This window comes from Narcine bancroftii, chromosome 1, assembly GCF_036971445.1.
Source record: "Narcine bancroftii isolate sNarBan1 chromosome 1, sNarBan1.hap1, whole genome shotgun sequence".
NCBI classification, from domain to species: Eukaryota; Metazoa; Chordata; class Chondrichthyes; order Torpediniformes; family Narcinidae; genus Narcine; species Narcine bancroftii.
The window spans coordinates 444877832-444897971 of record NC_091469.1 but is presented as its reverse complement, the minus strand read 5'-3'; the positions used below and the strand labels follow the sequence as shown (position 1 = coordinate 444897971).

General features: G+C 35.5%; 1 protein-coding gene across 7 annotated transcripts in view; it reads right to left on the bottom strand.

The window, feature by feature from the left end:
* arhgap12b (Rho GTPase activating protein 12b) overlaps positions 1–20140 on the bottom strand; it is a 174337-nt gene that overhangs the window by 127937 nt on the left and 26260 nt on the right. For 6 of the 7 annotated variants that reach the window (XM_069914461.1, XM_069914458.1, XM_069914462.1 and 3 more), the window contains exon 2: positions 12007–12772. In XM_069914461.1, coding sequence (XP_069770562.1) covers positions 12007–12714 — 708 coding nt within the window. In that variant the 5' untranslated portion in view covers positions 12715–12772. Of the gene's footprint in view, positions 1–12006; positions 12773–16121; positions 16220–20140 lie in introns of those variants that run through there. The other variant, XM_069914460.1, reaches the window with a different exon arrangement.

Genomic DNA, 20140 nt, shown 5'->3' with positions numbered 1-20140 from the left:
AGGTGAGGCTAGGGAGTGACAAAGTTCATACCAAATTCTACCAATTGACATAATTACATAGAGTTATAACACCAATCTTTCTTCTTTAAATTATGTGTGATCCTTTCCAAAGGTATACAGCTTTGCATTTCATCATGATGTCTATCTAATACAAAATCAAAATCAAATTTCCATGAAACTGCTATACATTTCTTGGAAACTGCCAGCGTCATCTTTAAAAATTATTTTTTAAACCAATTTAATTTTAAATCTGGACTAATCTTTGATATATCCCCCAAAAGCAACAGCATAGGGTTTCTCGGGAGTTTAGCACATGTTACCTGTTGAAGAAAATCAATTAAATTAGTCAAAAAAAAAATTAATTTGGGGCATGTCCATATAGAGTGTAAAAAGATGCCTCTGTCCTGTTTACATTGAAAACACTTATCAGAAATATCTTGCTTCAATCTATTAAGCTTTTGTGGTGTAATATATAACTGATATACGAAATTGTATTGTACTATTCCATAGCTAACATTTATTGTATTTTTCATACTATCATAACATTTTGGGTCTAACTTCTATCATTTATATCTATATCCAAGTCCATTTCCCATCTTTGTTTAGATTTATAAAAATCTTTCTTCTTTACTCCCCTCAAAAGTAATAAATAAAAAACTGATATGTATTCTTTTGTATTCGGATTTTATATCATTGTTTCTATTTCATCATCATCTAATAGTAAATATGATATAGTTAATATCTTCCTCATATAAGCCATTAAATGATAATATTTGAATATTGCATTATTTTACATTCCATATTTAGCTTTCGATTGGTCAAATGTCATAAATATCTGCCTTGATAACAATCTTTAATAAATTTTATTCCTTTTTTTGACCAGTTAATAAAATTTATATTATTCAACGTATATACCATATGCCACATTCTGACCAAATATTTTAATACTGGTATGCCTGTTTCTCCATTTAATAATACCTCATTCCATTTATATAGAAATTATTCAGATTCTTTTTCACCTATTTTATTCATTTCTATATTAACTCAAGCCACTTTCTCCTTCCTCAAAAAAAAATCATAATTAGGCTGCTTTATAATACTCAAATTTGGAAGTTGTAGACCTCCCAATTCAAATCTTCAAGTTAATTTTTCCATAGAAATCCTCAACAACTTGCTTTTCCACAATAATTTCCTTATTATTTTATTTAATCCTTTAAAAACCTTTGAGGAATATCAATGGTAAAGATTGAAATAAATATTCATTTTGATACAATTTACTCAGCCAATTAATGTAATCGGTAAATCAATTTTTTAAATCCTCTTCAATTTTCTTAAACAATGGCCCATAATTAAATTTAAAAAGATTCTCTAACTGGATATCATTTCCATTTCCCAAATACTTTATCCCACATTCAGACTATTCAAATTTTGTATTTTGCCTACATTGGGTACATTCACCAAAAGTCAATGCATAATTTCCTTTTCCAATTAACTTTATATCCTGAGACTGTTCAGTATTGTTCGAATTGCTTATGTAGTTTATCTAATGAATTTTCTGGATCTGGCAAATGAATAATTACATCATCTTCAAATAAACTAATTTTATGTTCATTAGCCCCTATTTTAATACCCTTAATGTCTGTTCTAATTAATTCAGGTAATGGTTCAATTACTAATACAAAGAGAGCTGGTGATAATGGACAACCTTGTCTTGTTGATCTTGTTAATTTAAAATAATCAGACATGAGACCATTTGTCACTACTCTTGTTCTTGGTTCAATATATAATGCTTTTATCCAATTTATAAATGTTTGTCCTGAGCCAAATTTAGCAAGCGTCTTAAAACGAAAGTCCCATTCTACTCTTTCAAATGCCTTTTCTGCATCTAAAGCCACAGCTATACAAATTTTCTTTCTTTTGAGCTAGATGAATTAAACTAATCAACCGAGTTACATTTTCCACCAATTTTCTTTTTTAATAAGATCTATTTGATCCTTGTTAATTAATTTTGGTTAAAAAAAATTCCAGCCCATTTGCCAATAACTTAGCCACTATCTTGTAATCCAAATTCAATAAAGGTATCGGTCATAAGCTTTGTTTATTCATAATCACTTTTGCTTTTGGTTGATCAAACAATACCTTTATCCAATTTATCAAAGTATTTGAATCCCAAAAGCATTAAGAGTCTCAAATTTAAAAATCCCATTCCAATCGATCAAATGCTTTCTCTGCATCTAATGCTACCGCTACTGCGGGAATCTTCCTATTTTGTGCTATATTTACCAAATTTTAAAATTTAACTATATTATTCGCTGCTTTTCTATTTTTAATAAGACCGGTTTGATTTAAATGTATTAATTTTGGCAAAAATTCAACTAATCTATTAGCTAACAATTTTGATACAATTTTATAGTCTGCATTCAATAATGATATAGGTCTATATGAAGAAGGCTGCAAATAATCTTTCCCTTTTTTCAGAATTACAGTTATTAATGCTGTTTTAAAAAGATTCTGGTAAATCAGGAACCTCTTTCATTTGACTTAATACTTCCATTAATACAGGTATTAATAACTCCTTAAACTCTTTATATAATTCTGGTGGAAAACGGTCTTCACTTGGTGCCTTATACATTAGGGTCTCATAAACTTCTATTTGTGAAAAATTCTCGAACAGTCTCAACTTTTCACTCTCCTCTAACACTTGTCTCAAATAATCTCTTATTTTATTATTATCTCTCATAAATTCTGAATGATAAAGTTTAGCATAAAAGACTTTTAAAATATCATTTATTTCCTGCCTTTTAAGTTATCTGTCCTGATAATTTCTTTGTTGCAATTATTGTTCTAGAAATCTGTTCCATTTTTAATTGCCATACTAAAACTTTAGGAGCCCTTTCATCCAACTCGAAAGGTCTTCGAGGCAAGGTTGTCCATTATCATGCTTAATATTTCCATTAGCAATTGAGCCATTAGCAAAAGTAATTAGAACTGACAATGAAATTAAGGGATTTGCTGTGGGGAATAAGGAACATAAAATTAGTTTATTTGCTGATGATGTTATAATCTATTTAACGAGACCAGAAATATCTTTAAATAAGTTGAATGAGAGATTAAAAGAAAATGGGTTAGTATCATGATATAAAGTGAATGTTGATAAAAATGAAGTAATGCCTATAGTGATTCAATGTAAAAAAAAATTGACAAAATTTAAATGGGAAAATGAAGCCATTAAATATTTAGGAATTAAAATTAATAGAAGTAAGTAATTTGTTTAAGTTAAATTATTTACCATTGTTAAAAAAAATTGGAAGATTCGAAAAGATGGAAAGATTTACCAATACTGTTAATAGGATGAGTGAATTAAAATGAATATTTTTCCAAGAATGCATTATTTGTTTCGATCATCGCCCATTTAAGTACCAGAATTTATTTTTCGAAATTTGACAAAAAATTGTGAATTTCTTTGGAAAAGTAAGATGTCAAGAATTTGTTTAGAAAAATTAATGTGGAAATTTGATCAGGGTGGACAAAGACTGCCAAATTTTAAGAATGATTTTAAAGCAGCTCAACTGAGGTTTTTATCCTCCCGTTATAAACAAGGTGAAAAACCAGCTTGGGTTCAAAAAGAAATGAATAAAATTGGTAAAACTATTCCAAAGCAAATTTTGTATAAAATGTTACGAGCCCAAAGGACCCCGCAGCAATAGACATTCACCAAGACAAGTGGCTTTTAAAACAAAAGTTATTTTTAATCAACTTCAAACATGAAAATAGAATCAAACTTTAACTTAATTCTGTTCTTATACTATACTAACCCAAATTACCCCCCTTCTAATTCTAAGCACATGTGTATGTAATGTGTATGTAAATTCAAGAAAAGTTCTTTGGTTCACAGTTCAATCTCACTTCTCCTTCTTCCAAGTTCTCTGGTTGCAGGCAATCACCATACTGTACACAGAATTTAACATGTATAAAGTTCGCCAGGCTTGGTGCTTGAAAGGTAAATGTTTACCGCTCAGAAAGGTTTGCAGAGAGAGATATTTGTTGCTCCAGGATTTCCACAACTATGGTACCACCACTAGTCACCTCAGGGTCTTCTAGATGGTAACCTCTTTCTTCAAACTACCACAGAGTTCCATTCCTTCCTCTATTTCAAGAGAAACATCAGACAGATAGCACTTCTAGCCACCTACTGCTCTGGAACTTGCTTTCATCAATTTCAAACAGTTCCCCCTGGATTGCACTTTTCAGTTACTTGTCAGTGACTAACTGACTGACTGCGCTGTTAACTCAACTCTCTCTCTTTTCCAACTGAAACTCCAAAGAGCATGTGACTCATGTCTTGCAAAACCCCCACCTTCTCCAGCAAACAACAGGAGTTCTTTCTTCTTCTCAAGTTGTTATCTTAGGTAAACAACCCAGAATTGACTTTTCTGTGAGCACTTTGCAGAAAGGGTACTGATAGAAAGCATGACTCCAGCAAGACAATGGTGAAGCATTTTATGAAGTTAGTTCAATTAACACCTATTTGTGAAAGGTGCTTACATTCACCAGAGATCTTGCAATGTGAATTCTTCAGTCTTTCAAAGATAGGTTTTAAAATGTGTGTATGTATGTGACCTCCTCTAAATCTTATAAATTCTCTCCAAATATTAATATTGTTACAAAATAGAATAGTGAGTTGTTTAAAGGAACTAAAGATTTCTCAGTATGAAAGCATAAATTAAAAAATATAGAATACAATTCTCATTGAGAGAGGAATTAAAAATGATCAATTATCAAAAATGTTGTTAAAACATAATCTTCCTTTTACTTTGAATAATTCTTTATTTGACAATTAGCATAGAAAAGATATACAGAGAATAAAAGATTGTTTTTTAGGATCTTTCTTTCTTAACTTTTCATCAATTCAAAGATAAATATAATATACATAATACAATTTTTGCATATTATCAATTAAAAATGTATTTGAAAGAGACTGGGAGCAGATTTGAGACTCCATAAACAAAGTCAAATTGAAGATATGTTTGTTGTTAAGAAATTTATCACTAATATTTATATAAAATTACAAAAACTACAAATAAAAAAGATTTATACAAATCAAAAATGCGATGGGAGAAAGATTTAAATATACAAATTCAGGAGGAGATTTAGTCAAAATTATGTCATGAAAGTGTTACGAATACAGTAAATGTTAGATATCAAATAGTTCAATGTAATTTTCTTCATCAATTATACTATACTCCATACAAGTAAAATGGACTTAATTCTAATTATTCAAATAATTAGGTATCACAGTATGGTGATTGCCTGCAACCAGAGAACTTGGAAGAAGGAGAAGTGAGATTGAACTGTGAACCAAAGAACTTTTCTTGAATTTACATACACATTACATACACATGTGCTTAGAATTAGAAGGGGGGTAATTTGGGTTAGTATAGTATAATTATTCAAATAAGTGTTTTCTACGTGTGAAAGAAATAGGTACTTTTTTGCATTCAGTGTGGTCTTATGAAAAAGGTTTTGGAATGAACTGAGTTTATTATTCTTTTCTTTTCTTCTTTGGCTTGGCTTCGCGGACTAAGATTTATGGAGGGATATGTCCACGTCTGCTGCAGGCTCATTGGTGACTGACAAGTCCAATGCGGGACAGGCAGGCACGGTTGCAGCGGTTGCAAGGGAAAATTGGTTGGTTGGGGTTGGGTGTTGGGTTTTTCCTCCTTTGTCTTTTGTCAGTGAGGTGGGCTCTGCGGTCTTCTTCAAAGGAGGTTGCTGCCCGCTGAACTGCGAGGCACCAAGATGCACGGTTGGAGGCGATATCAGCCCACTGGCGGTGGTCAATGTGGCAGGCACCAAGAGATTTCTTTAGGCAGTCCTTGTATCTTTTCTTTGGTGCACCTCTGTCACGGTGGCCAGTGGAGAGCTCGCCATATAACACGATCTTGGGAAGGCGATGGTCCTCCATTCTGGAGACGTGACCCACCCAGCGCAGCTGGGTCTTCAACAGCGTGGATTCAATGCTTGCGGACTCTGCCAGCTCGAGTACTTCGATGTCGGTGATGAAGTCATTCCAATGAATGTTGAGGATGGAGCGGAGACAGCACTGATGGAAGCTTTCTAGGAGCCGTAGGTGATGCTGGTAGAAGACCCATGATTCGGAGCCGAACAGGAGCGTGGGTATGACAACGGCTCTGTACACGCTGATCTTTGTGTGTTTCTTCAGGTGGTTGTTTTTCCAGACTCTTTTGTGTAGGTTTCCAAGCGCGCTATTTGCCTTGGTGAGTCTGTTGTCTATCTTGTTGTCGATCCTTCCATCAGATGAAATGGTGCAGCCGAGGTAGGTAAACTGGTTGACCGTTTTGAGTTCTGTGTTCCCGATGGAGATGTGGGGGGCTGGTGGTCATGGTGGGGAGCTGGCTGATGGAGGACCTCAATTTTCTTCAGGCTGACTTCCAGGCCAAACATTTTGGCAGTTTCCGCAAAACAGGAGCTGGCTGATGGAGGACCTCAATTTTCTTCAGGCTGACTTCCAGGCCAAACATTTTGGCAGTTTCCGCAAAACAGGACATCATGCGCTGGAGAGCTGGCTCTGAATTAGGACAAATTAAAATAAAGATACCAAAGGATCCAAGAATATTTTTACTTGGGGAAAGATATGAAAAGGATACTAAATAAAAAAATTTTGTGATATTTATCCAATTTCAAAGTATTGCAATAGCAACTGCAAAGAAATATATAGTGATATCATGGAAAGATAAGGAAGTGTTATTAACTAGATGGAATAGTGAGATGCAAAATTGCATACCTTTGGAAAAAATTACATATAATTTAAGGAATTGAGTTGAAAATTTTTTTATATTATTTGGAAACTATACATGGATTTTATGAATAATTTTCCAAACACATCTTCTACCTTATCCACTCTTAATCAGTAATTTTAATAATAATTAATGATTGTATATGTTAGCATTATTGTATGTTAAAAGGGAGGTGTTTCTTTTTCTTACTTTTTAGTGGGGGGGGGTTGGGGAGAAAAATATAAAAGCTTTTTGTATCATTGGATATGGATATCTGATTAATGTTTTATTCATTGTTTTTCTCTGTAATGATACAAATAATTAAATAAAAATTTCAAATAAAAAGATATTGGTCTATAAGACGATGGTATTAATGGATCTTTACCCTTTTTTGGAATTACCATTATAATTGCTCTCTTAAAAGAATCAGGTAAATTTCCAGTTTCTTCAAATCTTATTAAAATTTTCATAAATATAGGAATCAGCACATCTTTAAATTCTTTATAAAATTCTGATGTAAATCCATCTTCACCAGGGGATTTATTATTCATCGCCAATACTTGTTCTAATCTTTCATCCACTTTATCTACTTTTGTTTTGAAGAAAATTATGTTCCAAATTAATGCTTTGAAATTTTTTTCCATTTCCTGGTGTTTTTTTCTGCATCTCTTTAACAAATTCACATACTTTATTAACTTTAGCCTCTGTTCTTTTAATATCATATCTTATTAATTTTAACTCTTCCATAATCATGACCACCAGGTCTTGAGGTTTTGGGATAACTTAGCTTTCTTTCTTACCGCTGCTGCTGCTGCTTCTTCCAACAATTCCTCTGAGCTTCCTCCTTCTCCTCTCCTTTCTTCAATAATTTTCCCTCCTAAGACAGCCTTTTGAACTGCCTGGGAACCTGTCTAAAGGGCTTATTAAGCCTCTCTGACAGAGTCTCCCATTGCTGCCGACTGCTCATGCACGACTCCTCATTCATGCGCAGTCAGGTTGCTCCTTTCCTCGACTCGTCCAGGAGTCCCTTTGTTGCAGGGAGGCGAGTAGGGAAGCCCTCTTCGTCTGGAGAGTAGGCTTCAGTACAGGTCTCAGTTTCTTCTCCAAAGTAGGCCTTTCTTTTTTTCCTCAGGTGGTTTTTCTTCTATCTTCTCTATAATTTCTTCTGCTTCTTTGTCTTTCTTTGGTGGAGTTGCATTTTTTCTTTGACTATTTATAATTTATTCAGGTGAATTTCAAACTTTTCTCTTCATTTTTTTTCAAAACTTTTTCTCGGAGAACCCAGATTCTCCATCCTGGCCCTACATCATCACGTGATGTCCCCCTGTAAACATCCTTGATAAACTTTTCGATTTACAACTTTCTCATAAAGGTTTAATATCTTTTATAATAATTTGCTTGATTTAAGAATAACCTCGTTAAGTTAAAATCAAGAATGAGTGGGAACAGGATTTGAATCTTTCATACTCAGATGAGGTTTGAGACTCTATTGTAATCTGATTAATGCTACCTCCTTTTGTGCATGATACTGATTGTTGCAATTTAAAGTGTCTTTCTTTTTAAAATATTTTTATTGAATTTAACAATATATACCTAACGTACAAAGTAGGTCATATCATATGTACAACATAAGTCAAATATAATTGTAAATCAAAATCCATAGTTATTTAACAATATTTCTTTAAAACATCAAATTCTATCAATATGGTAATAACCATTTATCTCTTTCTCATAATAATCAGATATAATATTGAATATAAATAAATGAAACTGTTTAGATCAAGGGATGGTTATTTCAAAGGGCAAATTCTGTCCTGATCATTTTTTTTTCTTTTTTCTTTTCTTTTACAGATCAACTGGTTAAATATGGGTTCAAACATGGTTGTCAAGAATCATATAATTAATCAGGACAGAGTGCACATGTCTAAAGTTAAATTGTCTAATTTTTATTCTGATATAATTCCTCTCAGAGACAAATGTAAAATTGATGATGTTTCTTTAGTTGCCCTAGTTTAGAAAAATTTTTGAAAGGTATCTTTCAAACATTATCAGTAATTCTCAAGTTCAAATTAGAACCTTGCCTTTTAACTGCTCTATTCAGGTCATTTCAAGATGATGGATGATGTTTTACTGACTCCAACTCAAAACTGAATTTCATCTTTTACTTCACTGTGCAATTTTGATTAAATGGAAAGACAACACTCCACCTACAAACACACATGGTTAAGTGACATCATGTCTTAAGTTTAGAAAAAATTAGTATGCCATTTAAGATTCAAATATCATCTTCTAAAAGACGTGGGTCCCATTTATGAAATATTTTCATAACCTGAAGAATTTGGGTTGTTCTGAAGCTTTGGTGTGGTGCTGTGCTGTCCATCTTCAGGTTGTTGTCACTTGATTCCTACTTGGTGGTTTTTAACCTTGCTTAGTCAAAGGGGTTCTGAATTACAAGTTTTTTTTGTTTCTTTATTCTTTTGAATTTTACAATACAATATATAACTGTCCTGTTCAATTGTACATAAAGTAAATATCAATTTTTTAAAAAATTTAATTAAAATACTTTAATTGTGGCATTCTTGCCACAAGTAATTTAAGGAAAAAAACTGAAAGAATTGCATTAATCCTTCAAGCTAATGATATATGTAGTTAATGGCAATTTTGTTTGCAAAACAAAGAAATGGCTTAACACTTTTCATCACAAAATGAAGCAATCACAGAATATGCCAAACAATGATGGTCCAAGACATTCACTTATCAAAATGTGTCTTAGTCACTACAAACAAATGCAGAAAACAAATCCAGCATGCTAAATAGATTGCTATACAATTAAAATGGAACTTGATATATTCAGTCATTTCAACCTAACAACTTATACACAACTCTGATTTTTTTTTCCAATCTTCTGTAGAAGTGGCAGTATCAGCTCTAAAAACACAAACAGGAAACGTATTCCAATATGCACTTATATCTTCATCAACCTAATGACTTCCAACTTTCTTTGAAATTTTAAGCAAATTCTTGTCTAAAATAAATCAACACTATAGTCTAATTTTAAGATCACAGAACTATATTTAACAAAATCAATTAAAATAAAATTATTGAACCACAGACCCTATATTACTTAATCTTTGGTTTTCACAAACCATTGAAAAATATATTGACAGCATAGGTTCCTGCTACGGCTGGCTTTTTGTTAGCTGTGTGGAGCAATCCATGCTACAAGCCTACATAGGCAAAGCTCCTCAACTCTTCCTCCACTACATTGACTACTACATTGGTGCACCATCCATTAAGATCATCAACTTTATCCAACTTGCTGCTTTCACCCCGACCTCAAATTCACAGTGCATTTCTGGCAACACTTTTCCCTTAATCTGCGTCTCCATCTCAGGAGACAGACTCTCTTCAAACATTTACTACAAACCTATCAACTCCAACAGTTACCTTGACCACACCTCCATACCTGTCCCCTCTAAGTATTTCATTCCTTTCTCTCAATTCTTCAGTATCTGTCACATCTGCTCTCAGAACAGTCTTCCATTCTAGAGCATCTGATTTTTCCTCCTCCTACAAAAAATGTGGCTTCCCTCTTCTGCCATCAACACTGCTCTTATATGCATCTCCGCTATTTTGTCCACATCTGCCCTGGCCCCCTCCACCCCTAGATGCAACGAGGACAGGATTCCCCATGTCCTCACCTACTACCCCACGGGCCTCTGCATCCCATAAGACAAATGATATAGGAGCAGAAATAGGCTATTCAGCCCATCAAGTCTGCCCCACCATTTAATCATGAGCTAATCTATTTTCTTACTCAGCCCCACTGACTGGCTTTGCCCCATAATCTTTGAAGCCCTGGCTAATCAAGAAGACATTATCCAACATATTAGCTGTCCTCCACAATTTCCAACATCTACAATATCATCCCACCACCAGCCACATCTTTTCCTCGCCTTCTTCCACAATGATCGCTCAATCCATGATTCCTTCATCCACTCATCCGTCCCATTAATCAACTTGGTACTCTTGGTACCTATTGCTGATGACTGCAAGAGATACTGCACTTGAGGTCACACCTCCTCCCTCACCACCATTCAAGGCACCTTGATGAAGGGCTCAAGCCCGAAACGTTGGTGATGTATATTTGCCTTTGCTACATAAAGGTACTGTTTGATCGACTGAGTTTCTCCAGCATTTGTGTGTTTTTTCACCTTTCAAGGCCCTAATTAATCCTCCCAAGAAAAGCAATACTTCATTTGTGAATCTGCAGGGGTCATCCAGTACTTCCGTTATAGTATCCTCTCCATTGGAGAGACTGGAGACAGAGAGGGAGATCATTCTACTGAGCACCTTTGCTCTGACCACTGCAATAGCAGGGACCTCCTGTAGCAAACCATTTTAATTCTTCGCCCCATTCCCACACAGATATGTCTGTCCATAGCCTCATACACTGACAAACCAAGGACACCCCCAGATTGGAGAAACAACACCTTATGTTCAGCCTCGGCTCTCTCAACCAGATGGTATTAATATCAACTTCTTTTCCAGTTAGGCATCTTCCATCTCTCTCTCTCTTACTCTATCCCTTTGTCTCCTTTCATTCAGCTCCCCACACCCTTTCATCTCCATTCAGAGAGCTATCACTTCCTCGTTTATTAACTTCTTAGCTTTTTTTTCTTTTGCCCACCCATCCATATCCACCAATGACCTCTTCCCTATTGGCTTGTGTTCCACCCCCACATTTATTTTTAATTCAGACCACCTGCTGAGTTTTGTGCATTAAATTACAACCATAGTGTCTGCAGACATTTGTAATGGAACCTATTCTTGCAGTCCAATAACAGTGAGGCAACATCAGAAATCAGCAAAATTTTTTTAACCCCAGATTTTTTTTTGCTTTTCTGGCAAACACTATATTTTAGGAATTTTTGAATATAATTTTCTTCTAGTTTGAAGAACCCAGTTTCAAAAGACAAACTGAATTAGTAATTGTACTTTTAATAATTGTAGCCATTTTAAAAAGTTAAGACAGTACATCAATTTTGCATTCAAAATACAGAAAATAGCCCTTCTCTTAATTAATCAGACAGAAAAGTTACCTCAGCAGAAATTACACAAGAAACCAGAAAATGTTAAACTTTCAAATCAATTAGAAACAAAGCGTTTCTCCTGGTTTCAAAAACGAAGATTCCTAAAATTTTCCTACCTGCAGCTGCTCTGTGGAACTGCTACTATACTCATCTCCGGATTCAGAATCTTGGTGATGCTTTTCTGAACTCTCTGAAGTCCATTCAGATGAATGTTCATGATCCATTTCATCAAAATCCTGGGATTGGCCCAGAATTCGGTTTGGATCTGTAATTCTTGAATACTGTGGTTCACTTTCACCATGTCCTTGATTCTGGTTACTAACTTTGGCACTATTTTGGATTCCAGTAAGCAAGGGGGCTATTCCTTGCACATGGTCCTCACTCTGGGTTTGGCTGATGTTCAGATTAGTAGTCTGGTTCTCTGATGACGTCTTCATTTGTAATTGTCCCATTGAGGATTTGAAAGAGCTCATATAATCTAGTGGTTTGGAAATATTTTCATTGGATACCTGCTGTAGCTTGGCATCTGCACCTAAACTAGCAGATTTGGCTTTAACAGAACTGGGTACACGTTTCACTGGTGGCATCAATGCCTTACGAGGTAGTTCTTTAACATACTGTGCTGGAAGATAAAAAGGTTTCGGACTATCATCTTTCTTAACCTGCCACCAATCATCATTTGTCTTCTTCAATAAAATATATCTTTCACCTGGTTTTATTGAAATTTTCCTGTCTTTTGCCTCATACTCATAATCATATTCAACCTCAATATACCCCTGCCCTGGAATAATCGGTATATCTGGTTTTCGGTCTTTCTCAGCCATCTCAAAAATCACTCAATGAAACAGGCAGTAATCCACATGATGTGATTCCAATTGTTCACTGAAAAAAAGGGGGAAGAGAAACATTAGTAAGTACTGATTACTTGTCTTGATATATTGATTATCACCTGTAGGTATTACAAAATGTTATTGCAGATCTATAATTTATTTTATTGGCAAGTTAAAAATTAACTTGATTAACAAATTATTGTCCTGGTCATAATTTGATCAAAATAGAAAGGAAAACTGAACATGCTGACATCAGATATTAAAACAAAAAGAACTGCAAGAACTCAGCCAGCCCAGCAGCATCTATGGAAAGAGAATTCAGTTTATATTTTTGGTCAATGGTGAAGGGTTACTGACACAAAACATTAATTGGTTTCCCTTTCCAGATGCTGATTAACTAGTTCTTGTAGTACTTTGTTTTGTTTCAGAATAAGATTAATTCTGAATTACTGAAGGCTCTTAAAGTACTCCAAGTTCAACAACTTGCAACGTGAACTGCAACCAATAATATAAAAATCCCAAACCATATTACTGATTTAGAACAAAAAAACCCCAAATAAACGAGATAAAAACCACAATAAAAAATGCTAAACATCTTGATTCAAAAACATGACAAAATCTTCATGATAAAACAGATAATTAAATAAAATACCAATTTCCTCAAACATAATCTCTTAGAAAAGTGACACATGTCTAAAAATTGTTCAATATTTCAAAATAAAGAGTTTAGATTTTCAATTCCAATATTATTAACTACCAAATCTTACAACAAGAAAATTAAAAGAGGCTTCTGAAAATTCAGGAAACCTGCAATGTGCTCAATGATAAATATCACAGTCAGATCTTTGATGATCCTGGAGCATTGTGTACTGAATTTTGTGATTCATTTCTGGACCAGTTTATGGTTAGGGTAATTTTTTTAAAATATTTTTCACACTATGAACCATATCAATCAAAATACATACAAACATTTCCCTCTTAAATGTACACAGTGGCATTTTCTCCCCTTCCCCCCTCTACCTTCCCTCCCCACTCCAAACCCATTAAACGTTCAACATAATACAATACAATAAAACCATTAAACAATGTCATCGCACAATGAAAATAAACAAGAAAATTGTGTCATCTACTTTTACACACTGGATCAGGTCATTTTGTCTTATCATTTTATCATTTTAGGGGGTGGAGGTCCGAGGCAAACCCTCTCTGTTGTGTTCCATGTACGGTTCCCAAATTTGTTCAAATATTGTGACTTTATTTTTTTAATTATATGTATTTTTTCCAATGGAATACATTTATTCATTTCTATGTACTCTCAGGCATTCTTCTGATTTCCAAGTTGACATACATTTTTTTTGCTACAGGCAAGGCTATCGTAATAAATCTTTTTTGCGCTTCATCCAGTTTGAGGCCTAATTCTTTATTTCTTATATTATTTAGAAGAAAGATCTCTGGATTTTTTGGTATGTTGCTTTTTGTGATTTTATTTAATACCTGATTTAGATCTTCCCAAAACTTTTTCACTTTCTCATATGCCCAAATTTCATGTACTGTTGTTCCCATTTCCTTCTTACAGCAAAAACATCTATCTGACAATGTTGGATCCCATTTATTTAACTTTTGGGGCATGATATATAGCCTGTGTGACCAATTATATTGTATCATGCATAACCTCATGTTTATTATATTCTTCATTGTTCCAGAGCATAACTTTTCCCATATTTCATTTTTTATCCTTGTGTTTAAATCTTTTTCCCACTTTTGTTTGGGTTTATAGCTTATTTCATCATTTTCCTTCTCTTACAGCTTGATGTACATGTTTGTTATAAATCTTTTTATTATCATTGTTTCTGTAATCACATATTCAAAGCTGCTTCCTTCTGGTAATTTCAGTCTGCTTCCCAATTTGTCCTTTAAGTAGGCTTCCAATTGATGGTATGCATACATTGTTCCATGAGTTTATTCCATATTTGTACTTCATTTGTTCAAATGTTAATAAATTATTTCCCAAAAACAATTTTCTATTCTTTTAATTCCTTTTCTCTCCCATTCTCTAAAGGAAAGGTTATCTATTGTGAAAGGGATTAGTTGATTTTGCGTCAATAATAATTTTAGTAGTTCGTAATTTGTTTTTTTCCTTTCTACGTGAATCTTCTTCCATATATTGAGTAAATGATGCAGTACTGGTGAACTTCTATATTGCAAAAGTTTTTCATCCCACTTATAAAGTATATGTTCTGGTACCTTCTCCCCTATTTTAACTAGCTCTATCTTGGTCCAATCTGGATTTTCCCTTGTCTGATAAAAATCTGATAGATACCTTAATTGTGCTGCTCTATAATAATTTTTAAAGTTTGGTAGCTGCAAACCACCTTGTTTGTACCACTCTGTTAATTTATCTAGTGCTATCCTCAGTTTCCCCCCCTTTCCATAAGAATTTCCTTATTATTCTCTTTAGTTCATTGAAGAATTTCTCTGTTAAGTACAGTAATACCAAAGACGGGGAAGGATCCACTAACACCAGCATCATATAGACCAATATCTCTACTTAATTCAGATTATAAGATAATAGCAAAACTATTAGCAAACAGATTGGCCGACTGTGTACCAAAAATAGTAAAACAAGATCAAACTGGATTTATTAAGAAAAGACGAACAGCGGATAATGTCTGCAAGTTCATTAATTTAATCCATGCAGTTCAAGGAAATAAGATACCAACAGTGGCTATTCCTTGAGACGCAGAAAAAGCCTTTGACAGGGTAGAATGGAATTATTTATTCAAAGTATTACAGAGGTTCAACCTATCAGAAAAATATATTAATTGGATTAAAGCATTATATAAGGGACCTTTGGCGAAGGTGACAGTAAATGGATATGTATCGAACCAATTTAAACTAAGTAGGTCAACTAGGCAGGGATGTCCACTATCTCCCTCACTGTTCGCTTTAGCAATAGAACCATTGGCAGAACTGATAAGAACAGAAAATAAAATAAAAGCGATAAAAATAAAGGAGAAGGAATATAAAATCATTTTATTTGCAGATGACATCATAGTATACTTAACAGAACCAGAAATATCAATAAAAGAACTACATAAGAAATTGAAGGAATATGGAGAAATATCGGGGTACAAGATCAACGCAAATAAATGTGAAGCATTGCCAATGAATAATGCGGATTGCACAGAGTTTAAAAAAGAATCACCATTTAAATGGCAAACACAACTAATCAGATCCTTGGAATTAGATTAGCTAATAATTTAGGCAATCTAGACAAATTAAATTATCAGCCATTAATGAAGAAATTGCAGGATGACTTAGAACATTGGAAAGAATTGCCACCAACATTGATAGGGAGGGTAAATTGCATTAAAATGAATGTCTTCCCAAGGATACAATACCTATTTCAATCGTTACCAATTCCCTTAATGGTTAGGGTAGTTGAGGGAGATTCAAGACAGTTCTTAAATCTTGGGTTGCCAGACTTCAGGCTTCTGCCTAAAGGTAGCAGTGAGAAGAGATAGTGAACAATGTGATGGTGATCCTTTATGATGCTGCTGCCATCTTGAGGCAGCACCTCATGCATCTTCAAGTTGGTACCTATGATGAAAATGGATAGGTTTGTTACTTACTGCAGTCTTCTGCATTCCTGTGTATTCATATTCCCAAACAATGCCTTGATGCAACCAGTATACTTTCCACAGTATACCCACTGAGATTCGAGAGTTTCCTCAATGTGGTAGGTCCAGCACAGGTTCTCTGATAGGAGTACGCCCAGGAAGCTGAAATTCCTAAGCATCTCTACCACCATCTCACCAATGAAGACGGTGAATGATCCCTCAGCCTCACCTTCCGATAATCCACAACAAGATCATTGAGAGCAAGATTGTTATTCTGGTATCACAAGCAGATACTTGATCTCTACCCTACATTCTGACTCACCTGGCAGGGGCGTTTGCTAGGGCTTTAAACTAGTACGGTTGGGGACAAGGGTTCATGTCAGGGAGGATAATAAGAACAGAGTCTTTAGGCAAAGAAAAAAGGCTTTTTCACACAATCTGGAGGTGGAACAGCAGCAGGAAATAAATAGTGGCCATAGTAACAATTGTAGAGAGGGTGAGAGGCAGAAAGTTAAATGTGGAAGATCTCTGAGATGCATTTACTTCAATGCAAGGAATGTAGTAAACAAGGTGGATGAATTAATGGTGTGGATTGACATGTGGCATTATGATGTGATAGCAATTTGTGAGACATGGTTGAAGAAAGGGTTGTAACTGGCAGCTAAATATTCTAGGATTTCGCTGCTTTAGACGTGACAGAATTGGCAGGGAACGAGGGGAAGGTGTGACATTGCTTGTCAGGGAAGATATTACAGCAGTGCTGAAGCAAGATAGACTGGAGGACTCATCACACAAGGCTCTGTGGGTTGAACTAAAAAATAAAGATGAGGCTACAAATATAGGGGTATATTATAGGCCACCAAAAGAGGATAGGGAACTAGAAGAGCAAATGTGCAGGGAAATAGCTGAGATGTGTAGTAGAAATAGAGGTGTGAGACTTGAGGATTTCAATTTTCCTAACATTGATTGGGAAACACAATCAGTGAGAGGGCAGTCTTTGTACAATGTGTTCTGGATTGTTTTTCACAGCAGTATGTTGAAGTGCATACTCGAAGGAAGGCAGTGTTAGATCTATTGTTAGGGAACATGACGGAAGTGTGTATTGGTGAGAACTTTGGATCCAGTGATCATGGGTCCATTACCTTCAACAAATATGGAGAATGTTAAGTCAGGTCCGAGGTTGAAGGTCTTCGAGTGGGGGAAGGCTAGATTTGAAGAAATGAGAAGGGATTTGCAAAAAATTATATGGGCTGATCTTTTTTCTGGAAAGGATGTAGAGGAGATTTGGAGGGTATTTAAAGAGATATTGAGAATACAGGATCTTTATGTGCCAGTCAGATCGAAAGGCAGGGCCAAAAGCCTAAGTGAATTGTGGTTTTCTGGAAAAATAAGGAAGTTGGATAAGAGGGTGGCATTTACTAAATTTAAGCAGCAAAAAAAATGGATAAGATGTAGTGATTATTACATAGATTGCAGAAAAAAGCTGAAGAAGGAAATTAGAAAGGCAAAAAGGTGGTGTCAATAGCTGATAAGGTAAAAGTGAATCCTGAGGGTTTTTACAGATATGTGAATACTAAAAGGAGGGTTAAGGATAGAATAGGACTACTGGAAAATTAGAGCGGTGAACTGTGCGAGGAACTGTATCAGATGGGAGAGATATTGAAACAATTTTTTTCTCATCTGTGTTCACAAAGGAAAAGGACATTAGACTATGTGAGATAAGTGAGGCAAATGGCTTAGTTATGGAAAAGATAGGGATTAGTAAAGAGGGTTTTGGAGCTTCTAGGGTCAGTAAAAGTGGGTAAGTCTCCTGGACCTGATGGAATTTTCCCCAGGACGTTAAGGGAGGTCAGAGAGCAAATAGCGGAGGCACTGTCAGTGATTTTTCAACAATCACTGGAGGAGGGTGTGGTGCTGCGGTATTGGAGGGTTGCTAATGTAGTTCTGTTGTTTAAAAAAAGGCTCGAGGTGTCAGCCAAGTTAGTAAAGGCCTGTAAGCTTGACTTTGGTGGTAGGGAAAGTTATGGAGGGTATTCTTAGAGATGGTGTGTATAAATAGATAAGTAGGGATTGATCAGGAGCACCCAGCATGGGTTTGTGAAGGGGTAGTCATGTTTGACGAACCTTGTTGAGTCTTTCGAAGAAGTGACAAGAAAGGTGGATGAGGGTAAGGCCGTTGATGTAGTCTTTCTGGATTTTAGCAAAGCTTTTGATAAGGTTCCACATGAAAGGTTAGTAAGGAAGGTTCAGTCACTAGGGATTAAGAGAGAAATAGTAAGATGGGTTCAGAGGTGCCTGGAGGAGAGATAGCAGAGGGTCATGGTGGACAACTGTCTGTCAGGATGGAAGCATGAGACAAGCAGAGTACCTCAAGGATCGGTGCTAGGTCCCCTGTTGTTCATAATTTATATTAATGATTTTAGATGATGGGGTGGTTAATTGGGTAAGTAAATACGCAGATAATACGAAAATAGGGGGAATGGTGGATAGTGAGGAAGGTTTTCAGGGATTACAGAACTATTTGGTTTGTCTGGAGAGTTGCGCTGAGAGATGGCAGATGGAATTTAATGTAGAGAAGTGTAAGGTGCTTCACTTCACTAAAAAATAATCAAAATAGGACATGTAGTAAAGGGGAGGACATTGTGGAATGTATAAGAACAAAGAGATCTTGGAGTTATGGTGCAGCATTCCTTGATGGTGGATTCTAATGTTGACAGGGTGGTTAAGAAGACATTTGGTATGCTGGCCTTCATAAATCATAGCATAGAGTATAGGAGCTGGGAAGTGATGCTGCCACTGTTTAAGGCGTTGATGAGGCCAGGATTGGAGTACTGTGTTTAGTTCTGGTCTCCAAATTATCGGATGGATATAGATAAGGTGGAGAGGGTGCAGAGAAGATTTACCAGGATGTTGTCTGGCTTAAAATACCTAGAGTACAGAGAAAGATTGAAGAAATTAGGACTTTATTTATTAGAACGTAGATGGTTGAGAGGGGATTTGATGGAGGTGTTTAAAATTATGAAGGGAATGCAAGTAGACTAGATGCAAGTAGACTCTTCCCCCTGTGAAGGGGAGGTTGAAACAAGAGGACACAAGTTGAGGGTAAGAGGGCAAAAGTTTAGGAGAAACGTTAGAGGATGCTTCTTCACTAAGAGTGGTGACTGAATGGAATAATCTTTCAGAGGAAATAGTTGAGGCAGAGTCAATTCTTTCATTTAAGAGGAGGCCGAATATATACATGGATAAGAGGGGGTTAGAGGATTATGGGCAGAGAATAGGTGGGGGGAGCTAGTGGAGGTGTTTGAGTGAACCGGCGTGGACTTGTGGGGCTGAGATGGCCTGTTTCCATGCCATAAACTGTTATATGGTTAACTATTACTCAATAAAGAGTGGCACTGTCAGTGTTTTTATACTTTGTGCTGGAGTAAAACTTGGCTAGACAATAGACAATAGGAGCTGGAGTAGGCCATTTGGCCTGTCGGGCCAGCACCGCCATTTTAAATCATGGCTGATCATTACCATCAGTACCCCTTTCCAGCCTTATCCCCATAACCTTTAACTCCGTTACCCACAAGAGTCTTATCTAACTCTCTTTTGAACATAGTCAGCAAATCTGCCTCTACCACCCTCTGTGGCAGAGCATTCCACAGATTCACACTTCTCTGGGTAAAAAAATGCTTTCTCATCTCCGTCCTAAAGGGCCTACCCTGTATTCTTAAACTATGCCCTCTAGTCCTCGTCTCCCCCATCATTGGGAACAAGTAATCAGACTTCACCTTGTCTATCCCCCTGATGATTTT